Here is a 17,998-nt window from a genome sequence, read left to right as displayed (position 1 = left end):
TGCACATCATAGTATTGCATGCAGTTATGTACCTTGCACACATGCAAAGTGACCATTTAATATCATCCATGCGAATCAAGGAATCTTTTGTAGATTCTCCTCTGTACTATATATCTTTCCGGTATGTGGTCTATTTCAGAATTCTAATTCTAAGCAAAGTCAGCATTAAAACTAGATCATAAATCCAGTATCACAAATGGTTTATATTGTCAAGATGAAACTTGCACAAAGTTCTTTACAATGGCAAACACTAGCAGGCAGACATTGGATGACTTGGGACACCTGAAATCAAACCAAATAACAGAAACATGCAACATGTAATCATTCAACCTTATTAATAATGAATCAGAATGAACTAAGTAACCCCCTCCCCCCAAAAAAGTCTGATATGCTCACTTATTAATGCTAACCTTGAATTTGAATTTAATCACAATTCATAAAATGGTCTTTAGATTTGTGTCATTTGTCTAAGAAATGGGGGGGGGGGGGCTGCAAAACTTGTTTCGAATTAATCTGCTTCAAACAATTCATATGAAAACAATTTAGGAAAGGGTGCCTCTTTTGAAATATTCTCTTCTTGGGCCATCAGGGATTGGAGTCGAGGCTAGCCCTGACCCCGGGCTAAGTCATGTGTACAGTCTATGGGAGAAAGTTTTTCTCTAGCGGCCTTGTGGATCAGACCTTCCAGTCTTCCCTCCCCTCTCATTCACCCTTTCTCTCTCTTCTTCCATCCTGCCTTCCCTATTCAGCCTTATTATCTCTCTCCCCTTATCATGCACCCCATCCTCTCTTTCTATTTTACCAGCCCCTACATCACCTACCACCACCACACATCTCATCAATTTCTCCCTTCATCTTTCCACTCAAGCAAATAATCTAAGTCCCATTGTATAGAAGACTTACAATTAGGGTAACTTTCCATTATGGTAATCACCATGGCAACAGGGTTCAATAACCGATCAAACTAAATATTTCAATGATACAAGTATTTACCATAATGGTAGAGTTACCCCTGGTAAATTCATTTGTATATGAGGCAAACAATCCAATGCAATATGGAAAATACATGCAACCATTAGAAACCACTTCAATTCTAAATCATGCAATATGAAAAATAGAGCACATCAGTGTAGATGAGGTCTAGCAATAGGCAAGCAAAACCTTCAAACAAGTACTTGAGGATGATATGGTTGATAAATGTAACTTTTATGTTTGTTAAAGTGAAGTACTCTATACCTGTAATATTTTTTATTTCAACATATTTTAGCATGCATGGGTGGCTGTGTTAGTAAATGTCATGAACTGCATGAGTTGTACGATATGGGGAAAAATCAAACACACAGTATTTCCTATGTGTAATCATTATATTACACCAATTACTTTCTAAAGAATATTTTCAATCGATTTAATTATGAACATAATACTCGCATAGAAACACACCCCATAAAGTAGAAAGGGAAAGAAAGAAACAGAAGTATAGTAGAAGTTAGCATTATTACCATATGCATAGCTTCATAAAACAAAAAACCAATAATCAATACCGACAATTAAGAAAAAATTAAAAATTCATAGCAAAATTAAGAAATTGAAAAAAAATGAACAAAAACAATAAACTAGTGTGTTGAAGGCACCTTGAAGCTACACACGGACAGACAAAATATATTAGTGACCCCATTATTCACATGGATTTCTATATAACAGGGGTGTGAGTGGTCACAAATAAAAAGATCTGAAAAAAGCTGAAGAGTGTTGAAAAAGTCTGAAATAGAAAGAGCTCCCATACTTTGTGTACAGAGGAAGGCCAAAAAGAAGCTGAAATTAAGCTGAAAATCAAAACAAAAAAAAAATCTGAACTCTCACACCCCTGATATAACCTACAGCTAAATCTATTATTCCCCACACCTCCCAAGAACTGTAGGGCACCTTGCCAAAAGTCAATACCATGTCTTTAGCAAGATCTTGTTATAAAGGAGTCATAGTAGTTAGTAAGTGCCTTTAGTAGCAACTTTCCCACATTCCCCATTTGCCTTCATAGTGCAATGAAAAAACTCTTGCAAATTCCTTCAGAAAAGGCAAGAATCTGACATATGGTAGGGTGCATAGGTACATACAGACAGTCAGACACAGAAAGATAATCAAGACTGAAATGCAAATGAATAATTGTGACAAATGATTTATTTTTGACTAGTGGAATAACAGCATGTCTAAGCATACAGTATTTGTTTTTCACCAGGATTACTGTTTGACAAAATCTGTAAGATTATTTAATCTATTCATTATCTGCAAGTAATTTTCATTATTTTTCTCTTATTGTCAAAACTTAAATACAAAATCTACATGACCTTGAGAAAATGTGAAAGCAAACAGTTTAACAAATGCAGTAATAGGTATTCATAAATCATTATGGCATGTATTCTGAAGACCAGTTAAATTCAGGCCACAGTTTAACTCTACAGTGCGTATCAAAAACAAGTGGAATGCCTCTGGCGGTCTCACCTGCATCACGCGATTCAATATAGCAGCAGTGCTGACTTTGAAAACTACTATCAAATAATTATTCACAAACAACACCATTCATATAATGATACAATACTACGTTCATTGACATTTGATCCTGATCATGTGACCTAAAACTTGTCAGTGAAACTTGATTACCCCTATATCCACACTACAGTATATCTATAAACTTTGAAAGTTATGATGGTAATTCAACAATTAACCCCAACTTGGCCAAAGTTAATTGACCTTACATGACCTTTGACCTTGATCATGTGACCTGAAACTCGCACAGGATGTTCAGTGATACTTGATTACTCTAATGTCCAAGTTTCATGAATCAGATCCATAAACTTTCAGTTATGATGGTAATTCAACAGATACCCCCATTATGGCCAAAGTTCATTGACCTTTGGCCTTGGTCATGTGACCTGAAATGCGCACAGGATGTTCAGTGATACTTGATTACTCTTATGTTCAAGTTTTATGAACTAGACCAATAAACTTTCAAAGTTATGATGGTAATTCAACAGATACCCCAAATTTGGCCAAAGTTCATTGACCCGAAATGACCTTTGACCTTGGTCATGTGACGTGAAACTCAAGCAGGATATTAATTCAGTAATACTTGATTAACCTTATGTCCAAGTTTCATGAACTAGGTCCATATATTTTTAAGTTATGATGACATTTCAAAAACTTAACCTCACATTAAGATTTTGATTCCCCCAACATGGTCTAAGTTCATTGACCCTAAATGACCTTTGACCTTGGTCATGTGACCTGAAACTCAGGCAGGATGTTCAGTAATACTTGATTAACCTTATGGCCAAGTTTCATGAACTAGGTCCATATACTTTCTAAGTTATGCTGTCATTTAAAAAACTTAACCTTAGGTTAAGATTTGGTGTTGACGCCGCTGCCACCGCCGTCAACGTCGGAAAAGCCTATAGCCTATAGTCGCACTCTGCTATGCAGGTGAGACAAAAACGGGACAGATTTGAAAAGTCTATAAAATTTTTGTTTCAAATCATGATCTCTATATTTTGGTGTCAATAGGTGCTCTGAAGTCTTATCCTTCAAATGCCATTAAAATAATTTAGTTTTGTTCATGTTTTAGCGAACGCGGAATGTTTTTGTCTGGGATTAAAAAGGAGGCTTGCGCCAAAATGGCATAAAATGATAAATATGATAGTCGGACTTCTTGTTAATCAACAGACTTCCTCTTAACCTTTTCATTATCTTTGCCATAATTTTCGAATTATGAGGTCAAAATTCATTTCCAAATCTACTTATTTGCTTGAATAGTTCTGTTGTTCCTTTTCAATATGTTCTCTTTTAGCTTAGGCAAGAACAATTTTTTTAAAACCAAAGTATGGGAGAGCGTGATTTTTTTCCAAATCCTTTCATTGTGTGCTACAAAGTTTATGGTGCCTTTGAACAGTGGCATACTGATGGGTTTGGGGCTCGGGGCGCTCCCCCCCCCCCCATAAAAAAATCATGACCAAGAAAACAAAAGTGGAAAGGAAAATAACAGAAAACATAGAAAGTGAAATATGATATCATTTCCTGAATATGTCAAAATCACAAAATTTGATATTTTAATAAAAAAGTGGAAATTTTTGCTTGCTCGCTTCACAACATTTTTCCCGGTCTGCCATATCTTGCTCCTTCAAAATTGACTCAATACAACATTGCCATTGAAAGACTTGAACCCTTTCCTGTTTGTCCTGTCAAGCACATAATTAAACTTGGTGAAGGATTCAATAACCCCTTGAAAATAGGATTCATGTCTTTTATAGGTACCATAACATAATTTGTTTCACATAATAAAAGGATTTGAATTACAAATTCTCCCAATTAATAATGCAAATCTTCTTACTTGGGTTGACAAAGTCTTCTTTTCTTACTTATGAAGGAAAATTCAAAGGTAAAAGAACTTAGAAGTTTAAATGAAAAACAAAATAATTCAGGTAAATAAATAAATTTGTAAATGAAATTTGACAGCATAATTCGAAAATTATGGCAAAGACAATGAAAAGATTAAGAGGAAGTCTGCTGATTAGCCAAAAGTCTAATCATCAAATTTCTAATTTCTGCCATTTGAGCGCAAGCCTCTTTTTGAACCCCCGACAAAAACGTCCTGTGTTCGCCTAAGCATGAACAAAATTTATTTTCTTAAATGGCATTTCAAAGATAAGATCTTAGAGCATCTATTATATGTTTGTCATTTTGCCTCCGACGAAGATTCTGCTAGGATCGAAAGCTTAGGCCCCCTTTTTGACTTTCTAATTTACTCCATTGGCTCTCTTTTATTAGATAAGCAGTTTTCAGCAGCTTCTTTTTGCCAACATCAAAATATAGATAAAATAATTTGAAACAAATTTTTTATAGACTTTTCAAAACTGTCCTGTTTTTTTTAATACGCACTGTATTATGCTAAAATCATGGTAAGCTTTTGTTTAAATTGCTATTTTTCTGACATGTAATTTCTTATCTCCCCATGCTTTGATGGGTGAGAAAACCATTTTATAAAGTCACCATTCCAAGACCTTAATGAATAATTTGACTGTCATGTGAGCAGATTAATTGAATTGACTTTTTGAAGATTTGTGTCACAATTGGCTCTCCATAGTTAAAATGCAACTTTAGACCACAGTTTAATTATAACTAGAGTCAGGATAAGGGCCATTGTATTTTGGTTAAAAAAATAAAAACAAACAACCTAAGCTGATGCATTAAATTAATATACATCCAATGAAGAAAGAATACACAGAATCTGTAAACACATATACGTATGAACATTAATTAACTAGTTTGGATTATTGATAAATTATTGATATTCAACTATAACGAGACTGAGGTATTTTGGAGACTGGAAAGACTGGGGACAGGGGGCTAATGGGCCTCCAAATATCTTGCTTGTTGATTGCCATGAAAATTGACACACAAGTCACCAATGATTTAACCTACAAAATTGTATACATTAATGTTCCAAAATGAATAAAATTTATTTTAACTTGATCATTATGTTAATTTGTGCAAGAAATTAGACTTAAGCTGTAAGACTACAAAGCTCTCAAAGTGCTAATTTTTGTTGAGAGATTCGAGGGAGTCTGATGGAAAATTAAAACGATAGTTTCATGTTGATGATGGGAAGTTACATGAATAATGGTGACTTATTATGTATAAATGTTGCTTTTTCACAAACATGGTATACTTCATTAGCATATTACAGCAAATCTTGAGCTCTATGATTTGGCAATATACACGATACATGTAGTTCTCAAAGTGCATGCAGTTGGTCCATAAACAAGTTTAAAGGAAAAGAGTGATTAGCCAAGAGTATATCTCAACTATAATGAAACAAATTCTACAAGTGCAAAATTAAGCTTTATATCTTATAATATCTGGCTAGACAATGTCTATTTACAATATTTACAATAATCATTAGGGTCATCCAAAACTCACCAATGTTCTACATGTACATGTATTTACAAGAACACATATAAATCGCAATTAATAATAAATATTTTAAAAGATTTTTAGAGAAGTCAGAGTTACAAGAGCACCTATACAGGCAAAATATTTTGATCCATGTGTACAATTCCTTGAAAGTATGATCTACATGTGGCTTAGATGTCAACATACCAGTATAGTGAATATGGTAAAAAAATAATACCCCCAACAAAAAATTAAGGAAAAGGAAGATACAAAAAGTTTGATTTGAATATTCTGTTTTGGAGTGAATGAATTTTTAGAGTTTCCCAAATAAAAATAAATTATTGTTCAAAGTGTTGTCTTTACATTTCATTTTTAGACTACATAGAATAAAGCAGCACACAGTAAGTCTATATGTATATGTTGACCACCACAAATCAAATTATTGTTTCAGTCAATGCTTTTCAGACCACATAATGCTAAGCATGTGTTACTGGTATTCACCTTTTTAATCAAATTAAACTTCTCATGAGGCTAAGTGAAACAGATATCAGTGAGTACAAAGACTCTACTTCAGCACAATTACCATACATATCTTTTCTATATTCAGCTTTGATATGTTCTTTATGTTTCTAATTGGTCATAGTAGGTACATCATTTCATTCACCCAATTTGTAATTTATGGGGAAATTTCTTTGCACCTAAAAAGAAAACAAATGATGCCATGAGAAAGTTATAGATAATTTTTTGAGTTGCAATAATGAAGGATTTCATATTAAAACAAATCTTTATGATGTCATTTTGTGAAAGCCATTCCATTATGGAGTTCTATAAGAACATCTGAAAAAGCATTACATATAGAAATTTGAACGGTATGTAGAAAATATATGTTTATAGAAATTAAACCCTTGTGCCTGACATGGATAACCTTCTGTAATTTTAATGATGCAGAATTCTTTGGGAGAGCAAAATTTCCCTGATATATTAGTTTCAAGATATTTGCAATTCCAGATATGCCCCATACAGCAAACAACCACTCAGCAACAGGAAACCAAACACACGAATGAAAAGCATGCATGAGGTGTGACAAAAATCTATAGACATGACTGATAAAGAATACTGCTTAACAATTGCACTTTACACTGTGCAGTAAGAACTAAGTAAAATACAGGGCAGAGCAGTAATGTAGTTTCACTTTATAATATGGATAATGATTCATATTCTGTAAGTACCATCTTGATAGCCACATATTTTGTTTTGTTTTGTTTATCTACATGTACGTGAGCAAAAATTTTGTAAATATAAACTCCATAATTCATGTACGAGTTAGACTATCCAAACAAAATTAAAATTTTGAAATAATAGTTTCTGTATGTTAATTCTTATAATGAACCAAGATCTTCAGAAAAACAATAATAAAATGAACTTATGGTCCCAAGGAGTAAATACAGTAATGAATGAAATGATACAAATATGTTAGTCAAGAAAGTGAAGTATATCAAAAGCACACTTAGTTAAAAAGATTTGGCAATTAAAACTTTTTGAACACAAACAGGAAACTAGTTCACAAATGTATTGATTGAAATCAAATGGAAACTACAATGGCAAGAATCATGTTTCAAAATAAAAGCTCTAAGGTGAAAAGTTTGATGACTATTTCTCTGATTTTTTAAATATCTACCTGTACATACAAGTATATCTGTGAAGCTGACAATGCCACTGAAAATGTCATAGTTTGCAATTGTTTTTCAAGAATCATTCTCCCAAGTAAAAATTATCAAGCAAAATTTAATTCAGTTTTTTTTTTAAAGACCAAATAATACTGTAAAACCACTTGTTGAGTCCTGACTTCATAACCCCTATTACATAAGAATTAATAAAGGGACATTTGGGAGGCATATTCTGTCATTTTATTCCCTTCCTTTGGATGTATTTCCATAGAAATGAATACATTTGTAAACTAAATTTTCATATTAAACAATATCCCTGAAGGTTCAGTCACCTTGATGTCAAAGGTCAGAAGGTCAAGCAGAGGTCATGAGTTGAGCTTGAGTTCTGGTTGAGTTTCTCCATAGCAGTGCTTGGCATCTGGGTCTCTGTATGTGTTCTCATGCTGGACACTCTGAAAGATTGAGAGGTGTTAAGATCATGTATTAAAACACAAAAGCCTTGCCCTATATACCTTAAAAACATCAGTCTCAATGATTGAAAACCAGAGAAATAACAATGTGCCATCGAGAGAGTGCAAAATTATGGAAAACCATAGATACACGGTGTATAACGATTTGTTATTACGAGAGTGGAAGATTATGGGAAGCTAGAGATAAAGGGTGTACAACAATTTGTTGTTAGGAGAATGCAAGATTGTGGAAAGCCAGAGATATAACATTATCATTAAGCTATATAGTGCATCTTTGTAAACTAATAATCAAGCTACTTTGTCAAAATGATGAAAGTGTAAATGACATGCACATCATTTATCAAGAGCATTGTGCTCAGATGCACTCTCGATGTCAGTCTTGTCAGATTAAATTCTGAATTTTCCTAGACTGATCACAGTTGGTCATTAAGAAAGTCCCTTTGTAAATGAATGGGTCAAGCTGATTTGTGCAAACGATGAAACATTAGCGAGTATTTATCGTTTCTTTAGCATTGTGCTTAGACAGTGGCAATCTCAACAGATTAATTTTTGGCTTTCATACTAGAGATCGATTGAAGATGAGCAGAGCCTCAGCATTTTCTCAGATTTTCTAACTAAGTGTGACTGTATTTCAAATCTTATGCAAAAATAATAGCTTTTACAGTAGCTTAACATTACATGTACCTGTATCTCTTTCATTTTTAATAAGACACACATAAATGAGACACCCATTTCACATGATATACTAAAGTATGGGAAAACTCATTACACTAATGATCAATCTCAAAATTGAAACAATTCTGAATGCGTTTGTAAATAAAACTGTCTACAGGCATGTAAATATCTTATTTTTAGGGGCACTAATATACTATGAAATGAAGTTCTGAAAAGTATTTATTAGTCATTTTTATTACAAAAGGGCTCTATATAACACAAACCTGGAATAAATTACAAACTTGCAATGATCAATAGAATTTACAGTTGTAGGCACATTCAGTTCAACACACCCACAATTACTTTATCAGAATAATTGCATGAAATCTGCAACTGATTTTGATACTAAGTGTATTGGGCCCAGGATTATATACACAAAATGTTTGCGGTAACAGAGAGAAAACAAAATTAGTCAGTCAGTAATTTTTTTTTTTTTAATGACAATCTCCTTATTAACTTACCTGAGATGAGGTACGACATTTTGTTAGGCAGAGCTCAAAATGATCAGCTACTGACTGAAATAATAACCGGAATGTGTGACTGGCCTTCCCCAACATGTCCTGTAAAACATGTTCCTGTTCAGAGAAAGAAAGGGTGAGATCCAGACAGACAGATAGAAAATGTAAGAGAAAAGAGAGTGGTTCTTTTTTTATAATACAAGCTATCTTTCTGGAGATCTGGGGGGTGTTTCACAAAGATTTAAGTATGACTTAAGTCGCACTTAAATGCCTACGCGTACATGATATGGAACGCGCGATCTTATTGATAGACACGCAGTAGTGCGCGTCCTCATGACACGATCTGACCAATGCGGTCAAGCCTTTCATACCGTACGCAACTTGGTATTTAAGTGCGACTCTAAGTCATACTTAAATCTTTGTGAAACACCCCCCAGGAGATGTTTATATGTACCTGTGCTTATAATCATCATTGTCTCTTTCTGTCATAAAAGATAATAAACTAAGTAAGAAAGATTAATTGTGGTTGAAATATCTAATCAGAGTGACCATCCCCTCTACAATAATGGATACTGACTCACTGTATATACTATGCTTAATTTAAATATTCTAATTCTGTATTGTAAATACCGGTACAAAGTGCAAGTTTACTCTACATGTAACTGATGGACCTAAGCTTCCTTGATATACATTTTTGTGCAACAAATCCTCCAATTTATGCTAATAAACACACACAAAGAAATTATCCAAAGTTGACATAATAATTGAATTGTAACATCATATCTACAGCTTGCAAAACTGGCATCATATCATTTGAATTAAGTCATATTGCTATTTCCGTTTTTTCTTGCACAACTCTTGCCCTACTCTTTCAAAAACAATTTAATTGATGCAGTCTCTATTGCCTCTCCAACAATTTTCTGACTTTGTACACAAGATGTTGCAAAGTTTTGATGCACAAGGTCTGGGGAACATTTTATCAACATCACACATGCCAACCTCTTGACAGATTTTCATTGCAAAATTCATATTTTCATTGGAAAAATGTAAATTGCAAATATACATGTATATGTATGCCGCGAAAGGGGGGACATAAAATTAATAAAAAACACATTGGTCATCTCAGAAGTCCATTCAATCTTAAGTACAAGCATAAATTGAAATCAGTAGGAGAGTATTACCTTTTCTGGATGCATACAACACGAGACGCAACGCTCATAATTTACACAGCATCCATTCTTTGAGCATCCGTTACAGTTGTGTATTGAGCTGGATTTAGCCTCAGGGTTACAGCAACCATTAGCTAGCAAATCTTTCCATGAACAAACATATCCTGTGACCAAAAGAAAAAGAAGAAAAGATTACACCACTTGGGTTATAATCAATGTATTCTTATAACTATTAGTAGATTGCATGTATTAAAATGAGCTGGAATGAGCTTCTTGGTTACAACCATTACATTTAAAAACACCTTTCCATGAATGTCAACTTTCTAAGACAAAAAAGGGAGAAAATATAAAATACAGACAATGCATGTTTATCACTATCAGTCTCTGGACTATTTATTTGTTTTTATCACTTTGTGGTATTTTTATGCAATTCTCTTATAATAAAGAAACAATGTATACCCCTAATAAAAGGTCGCTGACCGTATAATAATAAGTTCTTCAAAAATATATCCTTTAGCGTTTCCCATTCTTTTTAGGGTTGAGCGGTGTTGGGTTTCAGTTTTTATCAACTCGTCATTCTACCGAATTTGGTCATCTTCAAATACTTACCTTTTTCATCAACAACAAATATTTTTCCCTGGCGTGAATTTCTACAGGATGTAAGATTGAATTTGAGCTTTTCGCTGGTCCTGGTCCTTAATGCTATCTGTTGCGGCGTGGGGACCACATCCTGGAACTGGTCTGAGATAGTGAGTGGGACCTTTTTAAGCAAAATACAAAAACAAATACAAGATAAGCACAGGGTGTATTTGAAGTCTATCTGGTATGACATAATGACGCATGTAGGGGAGAGTGAGGTAATTGAGGTCCTGGGGTAGATAAGGCCCCCAGTCAGTTTTTAGCTCACTGCTAAGTTTACCGGTGTAAAGGGGATTGCTGTATGTGTGGTATTTTGAGACAGTTTCTTAAGCACATATCCTTAGCATAAACAATGCTCAATGCACAGGGCCAGGAGGAGCACAAAAAATAAAAATTTTGAAAGTAGCATCGCCACTTTAGAGAGGCGAGTACTGTACCCACCCAGTAATGTGTACTAACATTTATTGTAACTATGTAAGGCATTATTGTATATGCGATTATGCCAGTACTCCACTACTTCTTTTTTTTTATGACTGGAAGCCAATGAATTTCACATGCCCGATAGGGCAAATGAGGCCTCCGGATGAAAACTTACATAACTTATAACACTGTATGGTTACATTTGTTAAATCAGTAAAAAGCAGTATAGACATCTCCATACTTGCTTATATCCTTATTATAATTTGCCAAACTGCCATTTGTCCATCACACTTTTGCTGTGTCCATCATGCTTTGACTTTGTCTGTCATGCTCTTTTGGGCCTGCTTTTCTCTCTTAATGTCTACTTATATGTGGTAAAATTACAGTCGTTCTTAGTAAAATTGAGAGGAGGTTTAAACTTAAGTAATTTTGTCTATTGGGAGGACAAAATTTTTAAACATGTTACTTTTTATGGCTTGTGTTGTAGTCAAAGTTGCCATTAAAAACAGATTATACTGTACTTTATTTACAGCCTACAGGCATTTTCTAATGTAGACTGCGCAACTCAAATCTTTTGTGCTTAGGGGGAGCTTAGGGGTCCCCTGCACTGTGTAAGCAGAAATTTATCAAGCGCGCGACCCGAAATGAGTCTAACATTCGACTTCAGCGGTGCGGGGCGAAAATAACAACAACTTTCATCTCGAGAAGTCTCAGAAGACCGAATTTGCAAACAATTTGTGGGGCTACAGGTAAAAAATACGAACAACCTGTATTTCAAATAATTTTGTGGATGTTTAAAAATCAAGAAAATGGTTCATATTCAAAATTTCACATCTACGAAGCTGATGATGGTGACATGACGAGGCCAGCATAAAACTTCATGCAGGACGGCCCAGGCCCCGGCTGCTGAGCTATTGCTCAAGAGTAAAAAACCCATGATTCATAGACCTCTGGCATCAATATTTTCAAGATCTAAATTCTAAAACACACACACACACAAACTCAAAACCTCTTATCAAGCTGTATAAATAGTACATGTTATTTTAAATGTAGAGCAATATTGTCAAGTACATCTAAAATAAGGTACTAAAGAAAACAAGTGGAGCGCCTCTGGCAGTCTCACCTGCATCGCACGATTCAATATGGCAGCAGTGCTGACTTTGAAAACTACTATAAAATGATTACAAAAACACCAATCATATAATGATACAATTGACAATAAATGACATTTGACCTTGATCATGCGACCTAAGACTTGTCAAAGATACTTGATTACCCCTATATCCATATCTATAAACTTTGAAAGTTATGACAGCAATCTAAAAATTACCTCCAAATGGCCAAAGTTCAATGATCTTAAATGACCTTTGACTTTGGTCATGTGACCTGAAACTCGCATGAGATGTTCAGTTATACAGTATATTTGATTACTCTTATGTCCAAGTTTTATGAACTAGATCCATACACTTTAAGAGTTATGATGGTTATTTAACAAATACCCCCAACATCGCCAAAGTCCATTGACCTTGGTCATGTGACCTGAAACTCGCACAGGATGTTCAGTGATACTTGAATACTCTTATGTTTAAGTTTCATGCATCAGATCCATAAACTTTCAAAGTTATGATGGTAATTCAACAGATACCCTCAACATGGCCAAAGTTCATTGACCTTTGACCTTGGTCATGTGACCTGATATTCGCACAGGATGTTCAGTGACACTTGATTACTCTTATGTCCAAGTTTTATGAACTAGACCAATACACTTACAGAGTTATGATGGTAATTCAACATATACCCAAAACTGGGCCAAAGTTCATTGACCTTAAATGACCTTTGACCCTGATCATGTGACCTGAAACTCGCACAGGATATTCAGTGATACTTGATCACTCTTATGTCTAAGTTTCATGAATCAGATCCATAAACTTTTAAAGTTATGAATATGATGGTAATTCAACAGATACCCCCCAACTTGGCCAAAGTTCATTGACCCTAATGTTGTAAATCGGATCAAAAATCAGATCGAAAATCGGATCGGCAGTTAAGCTTCTAAAATCGAAATCGAATCGAAAATCGAATCGGCGATGTTTAAAAACAAAGGAATACATCAAAATGTTGTTCGCGGTCGCGCGCATCTTCCTGACAAAGTCACAAAGACGAATGCATTGGAATGGAAGTCGCCAACATGCGCGATCGTTTGGAACATGTTTTAAAGCCAGGGGTTTTGAGGTGTTATTGCTTTAAAATAAACCGAGTGATTTTTATTAGAAAGATAAACGAAAGACGCATCTTCCGAGCAAAGGCGCAAAGGAAAATAAAATGAAAATATTTCTCATAGATCACAGGTTAATGAACGATCGGCGGGACATCTTTTAGAAGTATTTTTAGGTGCTAGCGATTTAGAATTATTGGAATGATCTCTTACGACGCATCATCTTAAAGTCGCAAGTGCAATTAAAATGAAGTAGAAGACGCAAGCACGCACGATGATTTGAAATATGTTATTAAAATGTTTTGGGTAGCTAGCGTTTTCAAATCAATTTGAAGTTCACGGCGGGGTCCGCTATCACCACGAGGTTGAAGAGAAGATGTCTATCATCATAAAGGGGGTAAGAGAGTAGCGCAGTGAGCTCCGTCGGTAATACGACCTTTCAAAGTTCACGGCGGCATCCGCTATCACCACGAGATTGAAAATAAAATGTATATCATCATAAACGATGTAAGAGAGTAACGCAATAAGCTCCGTCAATAGTACAGTCTTTAAAAGTTTATGGCGGGGTCCGCTATCACCACGAGGTTGAAAATAAAATGAATATCATCATAAACGATGTAAGAGAGCAACGCAATAAGCTCCGTCAATAGTACAGTCTTTAAAAGTTTATGGCGGGGTCCGCTATCACCACGAGGTTGAAAATAAAATGAATATCATCATAAACAATGTAAGAGAGCAACGCAATAAGCTCCGTCAATAGTACAGTCTTTGAAAGTTTATGGCGGGGTCCGCTATCACCACGAGGTTGAAGAGAAGATTTTTATCATTATAAAGGGGGTAAGAGAGTAGCGCAGTGAGCTCCGTCGGTAATACGACCTTTCAAAGTTCACGGCGGCATCCGCTATCACCACGAGGTTGAAAATAAAATGTATATCATCATAAACGATGTAAGAGAGTAACGCAATAAGCTCCGTCAATAGTACAGTCTTTAAAAGTTTATGGCGGGGTCCGCTATCACCACGAGGTTGAAAATAAAATGAATATCATCATAAACGATGTAAGAGAGCAACGCAATAAGCTCCGTCAATAGTACAGTCTTTAAAAGTTTATGGCGGGGTCCGCTATCACCACGAGGTTGAAGAGAAGATTTATATCATTATAAAGGGGGTAAGAGAGTAGCGCAGTGAGCTCCGTCGGTAATACGACCTTTCAAAGTTCACGGCGGCATCCGCTATCATCACGAGGTTGAAAATAAAATGAATATCATCATAAACGATGTAAGAGAGCAACGCAATAAGCTCCGTCAATAGTACAGTCTTTAAAAGTTTATGGCGGGGTCCGCTATCACCACGAGGTTGAAGAGAAGATTTATATCATGATAAACGATGTAAGAGAGTAACGCAATGAGCTCCGTCAGTAGCACGATCTTTAAAAGTTCACGGCGGGGTCCGCTATCACCACGAGGTTGAAAATAAAATGTATATCATCATAAACGATGTAAGAGAGTAACGCAATAAGCTCCGTCAATAGTACAGTCTTTAAAAGTTTATGGCGGGGTCCGCTATCACCACGAGGTTGAAGAGAAGATTTATATCATTATAAAGGGGGTAAGAGAGTAGCGCAGTGAGCTCCGTCGGTAATACGACCTTTCAAAGTTCACGGCGGCATCCGCTATCACCACGAGGTTGAAAATAAAATGTATATAATCATAAACGATGTAAGAGAGTAACGCAGTTAGCTCCGTCGGTAATACGACCTTTCAAAGTTCACGGCGGCATCCGCTATCACCATGAGTTGGAAGAGAAGATATCTATCCTCTTAAACATCGCCATAGATAATACCGCGTCTTTCTCCCTGAATAATGCGACCTCTAAATAGCTAGCACCTCAAAAACAATCTTGAAATATGTTCTGAGCGATCACGCACTGTAACCAGATCTACGCCGATTTTTTATTTTCGATTTTTTCCTTCAAGGGGCATGATCGAAGATCGGCAAGTGATTGCCGATTGTGGTGAAATCGAATGGAATCGGTTGCCGATTGCAAAATCGGTTACAAGCTTAATTGACCCTAAATGACCTTTGACCTTGGTCATGAGACTTGAAACTCTGGCAGAATGTTCAGTAATACTTGATTAACCTTATGTCTAAGTTTCATGAACTGGGTCCATATATTGTTTAAGTTATGATGACATTTCAAAAACTTAACCTCAGATTTTGATGTTGATTCCCCCAACATTTCATAGAATTTTAGAAACATATAAAAAGAACTGGACTGAAATTAAGGATTATTATTCCGTTTTGGCCTGAAATGTACCATAACAGGAAAAAACAGTGACTTAATTTGGCTGTCGCGCGTCGCGCAACTCTCACTTCCGTGGTTTATCCGAACTTAAATACATAAAGTTCATATGGCCATTGAGTCCCTGTTCAGATCGAGTTAGAACTTTGGTTTGGTCTCTGTAAGTGTAAGTAGCATGATTAATTGGTGAGTGCAGCATGGAGCCAACGCAGTTCTGCAGTACAACCAAAATACAGAGACAGTGAGAGACCGAAGTCGAAGAAGCTTTTGCTTTTGGTTTGGTCCACCGTCCGCTGGCGCGGCGCTGGGCCTGCATCATAGTTTAGCGCGTCTTGTTGAGCGCTGCAGCAATGAATTAGCAACAACATAAAACAAACTAGTTTACACTCATTCAGCTCAGCTCAGACACGACACAGCTCAAACTCAAAGAGACTCTCATCATTAATCTCACACTCGCAGACGTACACAGTCACACATGCACAGTCACAGGAATATAATTATTATGGAATGTGAGTGCCTGTGCTGTGCCTGTGCCTGTGGCAGTGCCAGTGGTCACAACGTCTACGCCTACGGCTACGCAGAGCCAGAGCCAGACTAGACAGCTGGCAGCCGTCTGTTTCGAGGAGTTTTTTAACTTTTTTTTTTTTTTTTAAATTTCTCCTCGTACACAGACGGCTCGCTAGCGTGCAGCCACCATTAGGGGACTTGCAATGCAAAATCCCCCCGTCGGGGCTCTTCAATTTTTGTCTTTAATGAATAAAAATTTTGAAAATTAACGCGACCAAAATGCAAATTAATATTCCCTCTTGGCATTAATTGCCAAAAAACGGAGAAAAATCAAGTTAAAAGGAACAAAAACAGTGACTTACCTCGGCTGTCGCGCAAATTCACTTCCCCGTTTTATCCGATCTTAAATACATAAACATATGGCCATTGAGTCCCCTGTACAGATCGCGCTAGAACTTCGGTCTCTGTATTTGGTGAGTGAAGCCAACGGAGTTCAGCTGAACAACCAACATAACAGAGACCGTCCGAAGCTTTTGGTCTAGAGCCAGACTTGACGACAGACAAATTCGACAACTTTTAAAAGATTCTTACCTGATTCAACGTCTCATATAAATAGTATGTAAATGAGAGAAGGAATATCACTGCCAATACCCAACGTCTCCGTAGAAATCTAAAGGGAAACATTAGGAAAATCCGCCGAAATCTTCAACATATTAATGCAAAGATCTCGGGCCTAACGAATATTTTTCAAGAATATCTGTGTAGCTGAGAGATACTGAAATAAGCGACTAAGCAAAAGAAATCGAGGGAGATAAATTGTTAATCTAAAAACTAGACTAACAGAAACTAAGATCAAAATCTAAAAAAGTAGAATCAGTTTTACATTTCAAAATTATTATATTGCAAATAAATAATATTTTTGATGATTTGAAATAGGTTTCAAAAATCATAATTTTCTATATGTAAGTCGATCATTAGGCCTTTTCAATGTTATGAATTCATAATTTTCCCTACTATCATTGCTAACTTCGCACGGTACCCACTGTAATGACGTCATTACATAAGGTATTTTTAGAAATAGTGACTACCGGTATATCTCTATGGTTAACCTATTCTAGATCCTCAGCAAGGAGAGCATGCCCGGGGATCATGCATAGCCGAAGTAACTTTCCATTTTCCATACGGGCATACGGGGAATACAGTATACGTCTGAAATAGAGAATTAACAGAGGTTTTCAATCTAATAAAATATAATGCATTTGTATATCATGGTATGAAAGAGAAAAGGGTAACCTTTAAATTGTTTTTCACCTTTTCACTTTTCATCAAATTTGATTTTTTTTTTGTCTCAATGTATAGATTTTTAGTAGCTCTATAAGATGATACCAAAGAAAAGTTGAATTTCCCATTAAAAAGTGAACTAAAATGCCTAAAATGGCAAAGAAAAATCACTTTTCCAAAGGGGTTAGGTCCATTTCAGTTTGGTTGCAAAAGGGTAA

At 35.7% G+C, this 17,998-nt stretch overlaps 1 protein-coding gene across 3 annotated transcripts; it reads right to left on the bottom strand.

Moving 5' to 3' along the window:
* Positions 1–59: 59 nt before the first annotated feature.
* Positions 60–17,298, bottom strand: LOC129254857 (SREBP regulating gene protein-like). Of its 3 annotated transcripts, XM_064108994.1 has the most exons (6): positions 17,091–17,270; positions 11,028–11,178; positions 10,431–10,582; positions 9,253–9,366; positions 7,940–8,059; positions 60–282 (listed from the first exon to the last, which is right to left on the bottom strand). In XM_064108994.1, exons 1-5 carry the CDS (start codon positions 17,181–17,183, stop codon positions 7,973–7,975), a joined length of 597 nt encoding a protein of 198 aa, XP_063965064.1. In that variant the 5' UTR covers positions 17,184–17,270; the 3' UTR covers positions 60–282; positions 7,940–7,972. The 3 variants fall into 3 exon arrangements, with proteins under 3 accessions (XP_063965064.1, XP_063965057.1, XP_063965071.1); XM_064108987.1 differs by lacking the exon at positions 60–282 and having other exon boundaries at positions 7,903–8,059; positions 17,091–17,298; XM_064109001.1 differs by lacking the exons at positions 60–282; positions 17,091–17,270 and adding an exon at positions 15,761–16,138 and having other exon boundaries at positions 7,903–8,059; positions 11,028–13,472.
* Between the last annotated feature and the right edge of the window lie 700 nt (positions 17,299–17,998).

Source organism: Lytechinus pictus, chromosome 2 (assembly GCF_037042905.1).
Source record: "Lytechinus pictus isolate F3 Inbred chromosome 2, Lp3.0, whole genome shotgun sequence".
NCBI classification, from domain to species: domain Eukaryota; kingdom Metazoa; phylum Echinodermata; class Echinoidea; order Temnopleuroida; family Toxopneustidae; genus Lytechinus; species Lytechinus pictus.
The sequence above is the reverse complement of the archived record's forward strand: the minus strand, read 5'-3'. Positions and strand labels throughout refer to the sequence as shown.

Bases quoted from the DNA above. Each gene is read 5' to 3' on its own strand.
- LOC129254857 (XM_064108987.1), bottom strand. From the start codon at position 17,183: ATGTTTCCCTTTAGATTTCTACGGAGACGTTGGGTATTGGCAGTGATA. The intron at 9,367-10,430 runs GTAATACTCTCC...TTCTCTGAACAG, and splicing joins GTTGTATGCATCCAGAAAAG to GAACATGTTTTACAGGACAT. The intron at 8,060-9,252 runs GTAAGTTAATAA...TCAATCTTTCAG, and splicing joins AATGTCGTACCTCATCTCAG to AGTGTCCAGCATGAGAACAC.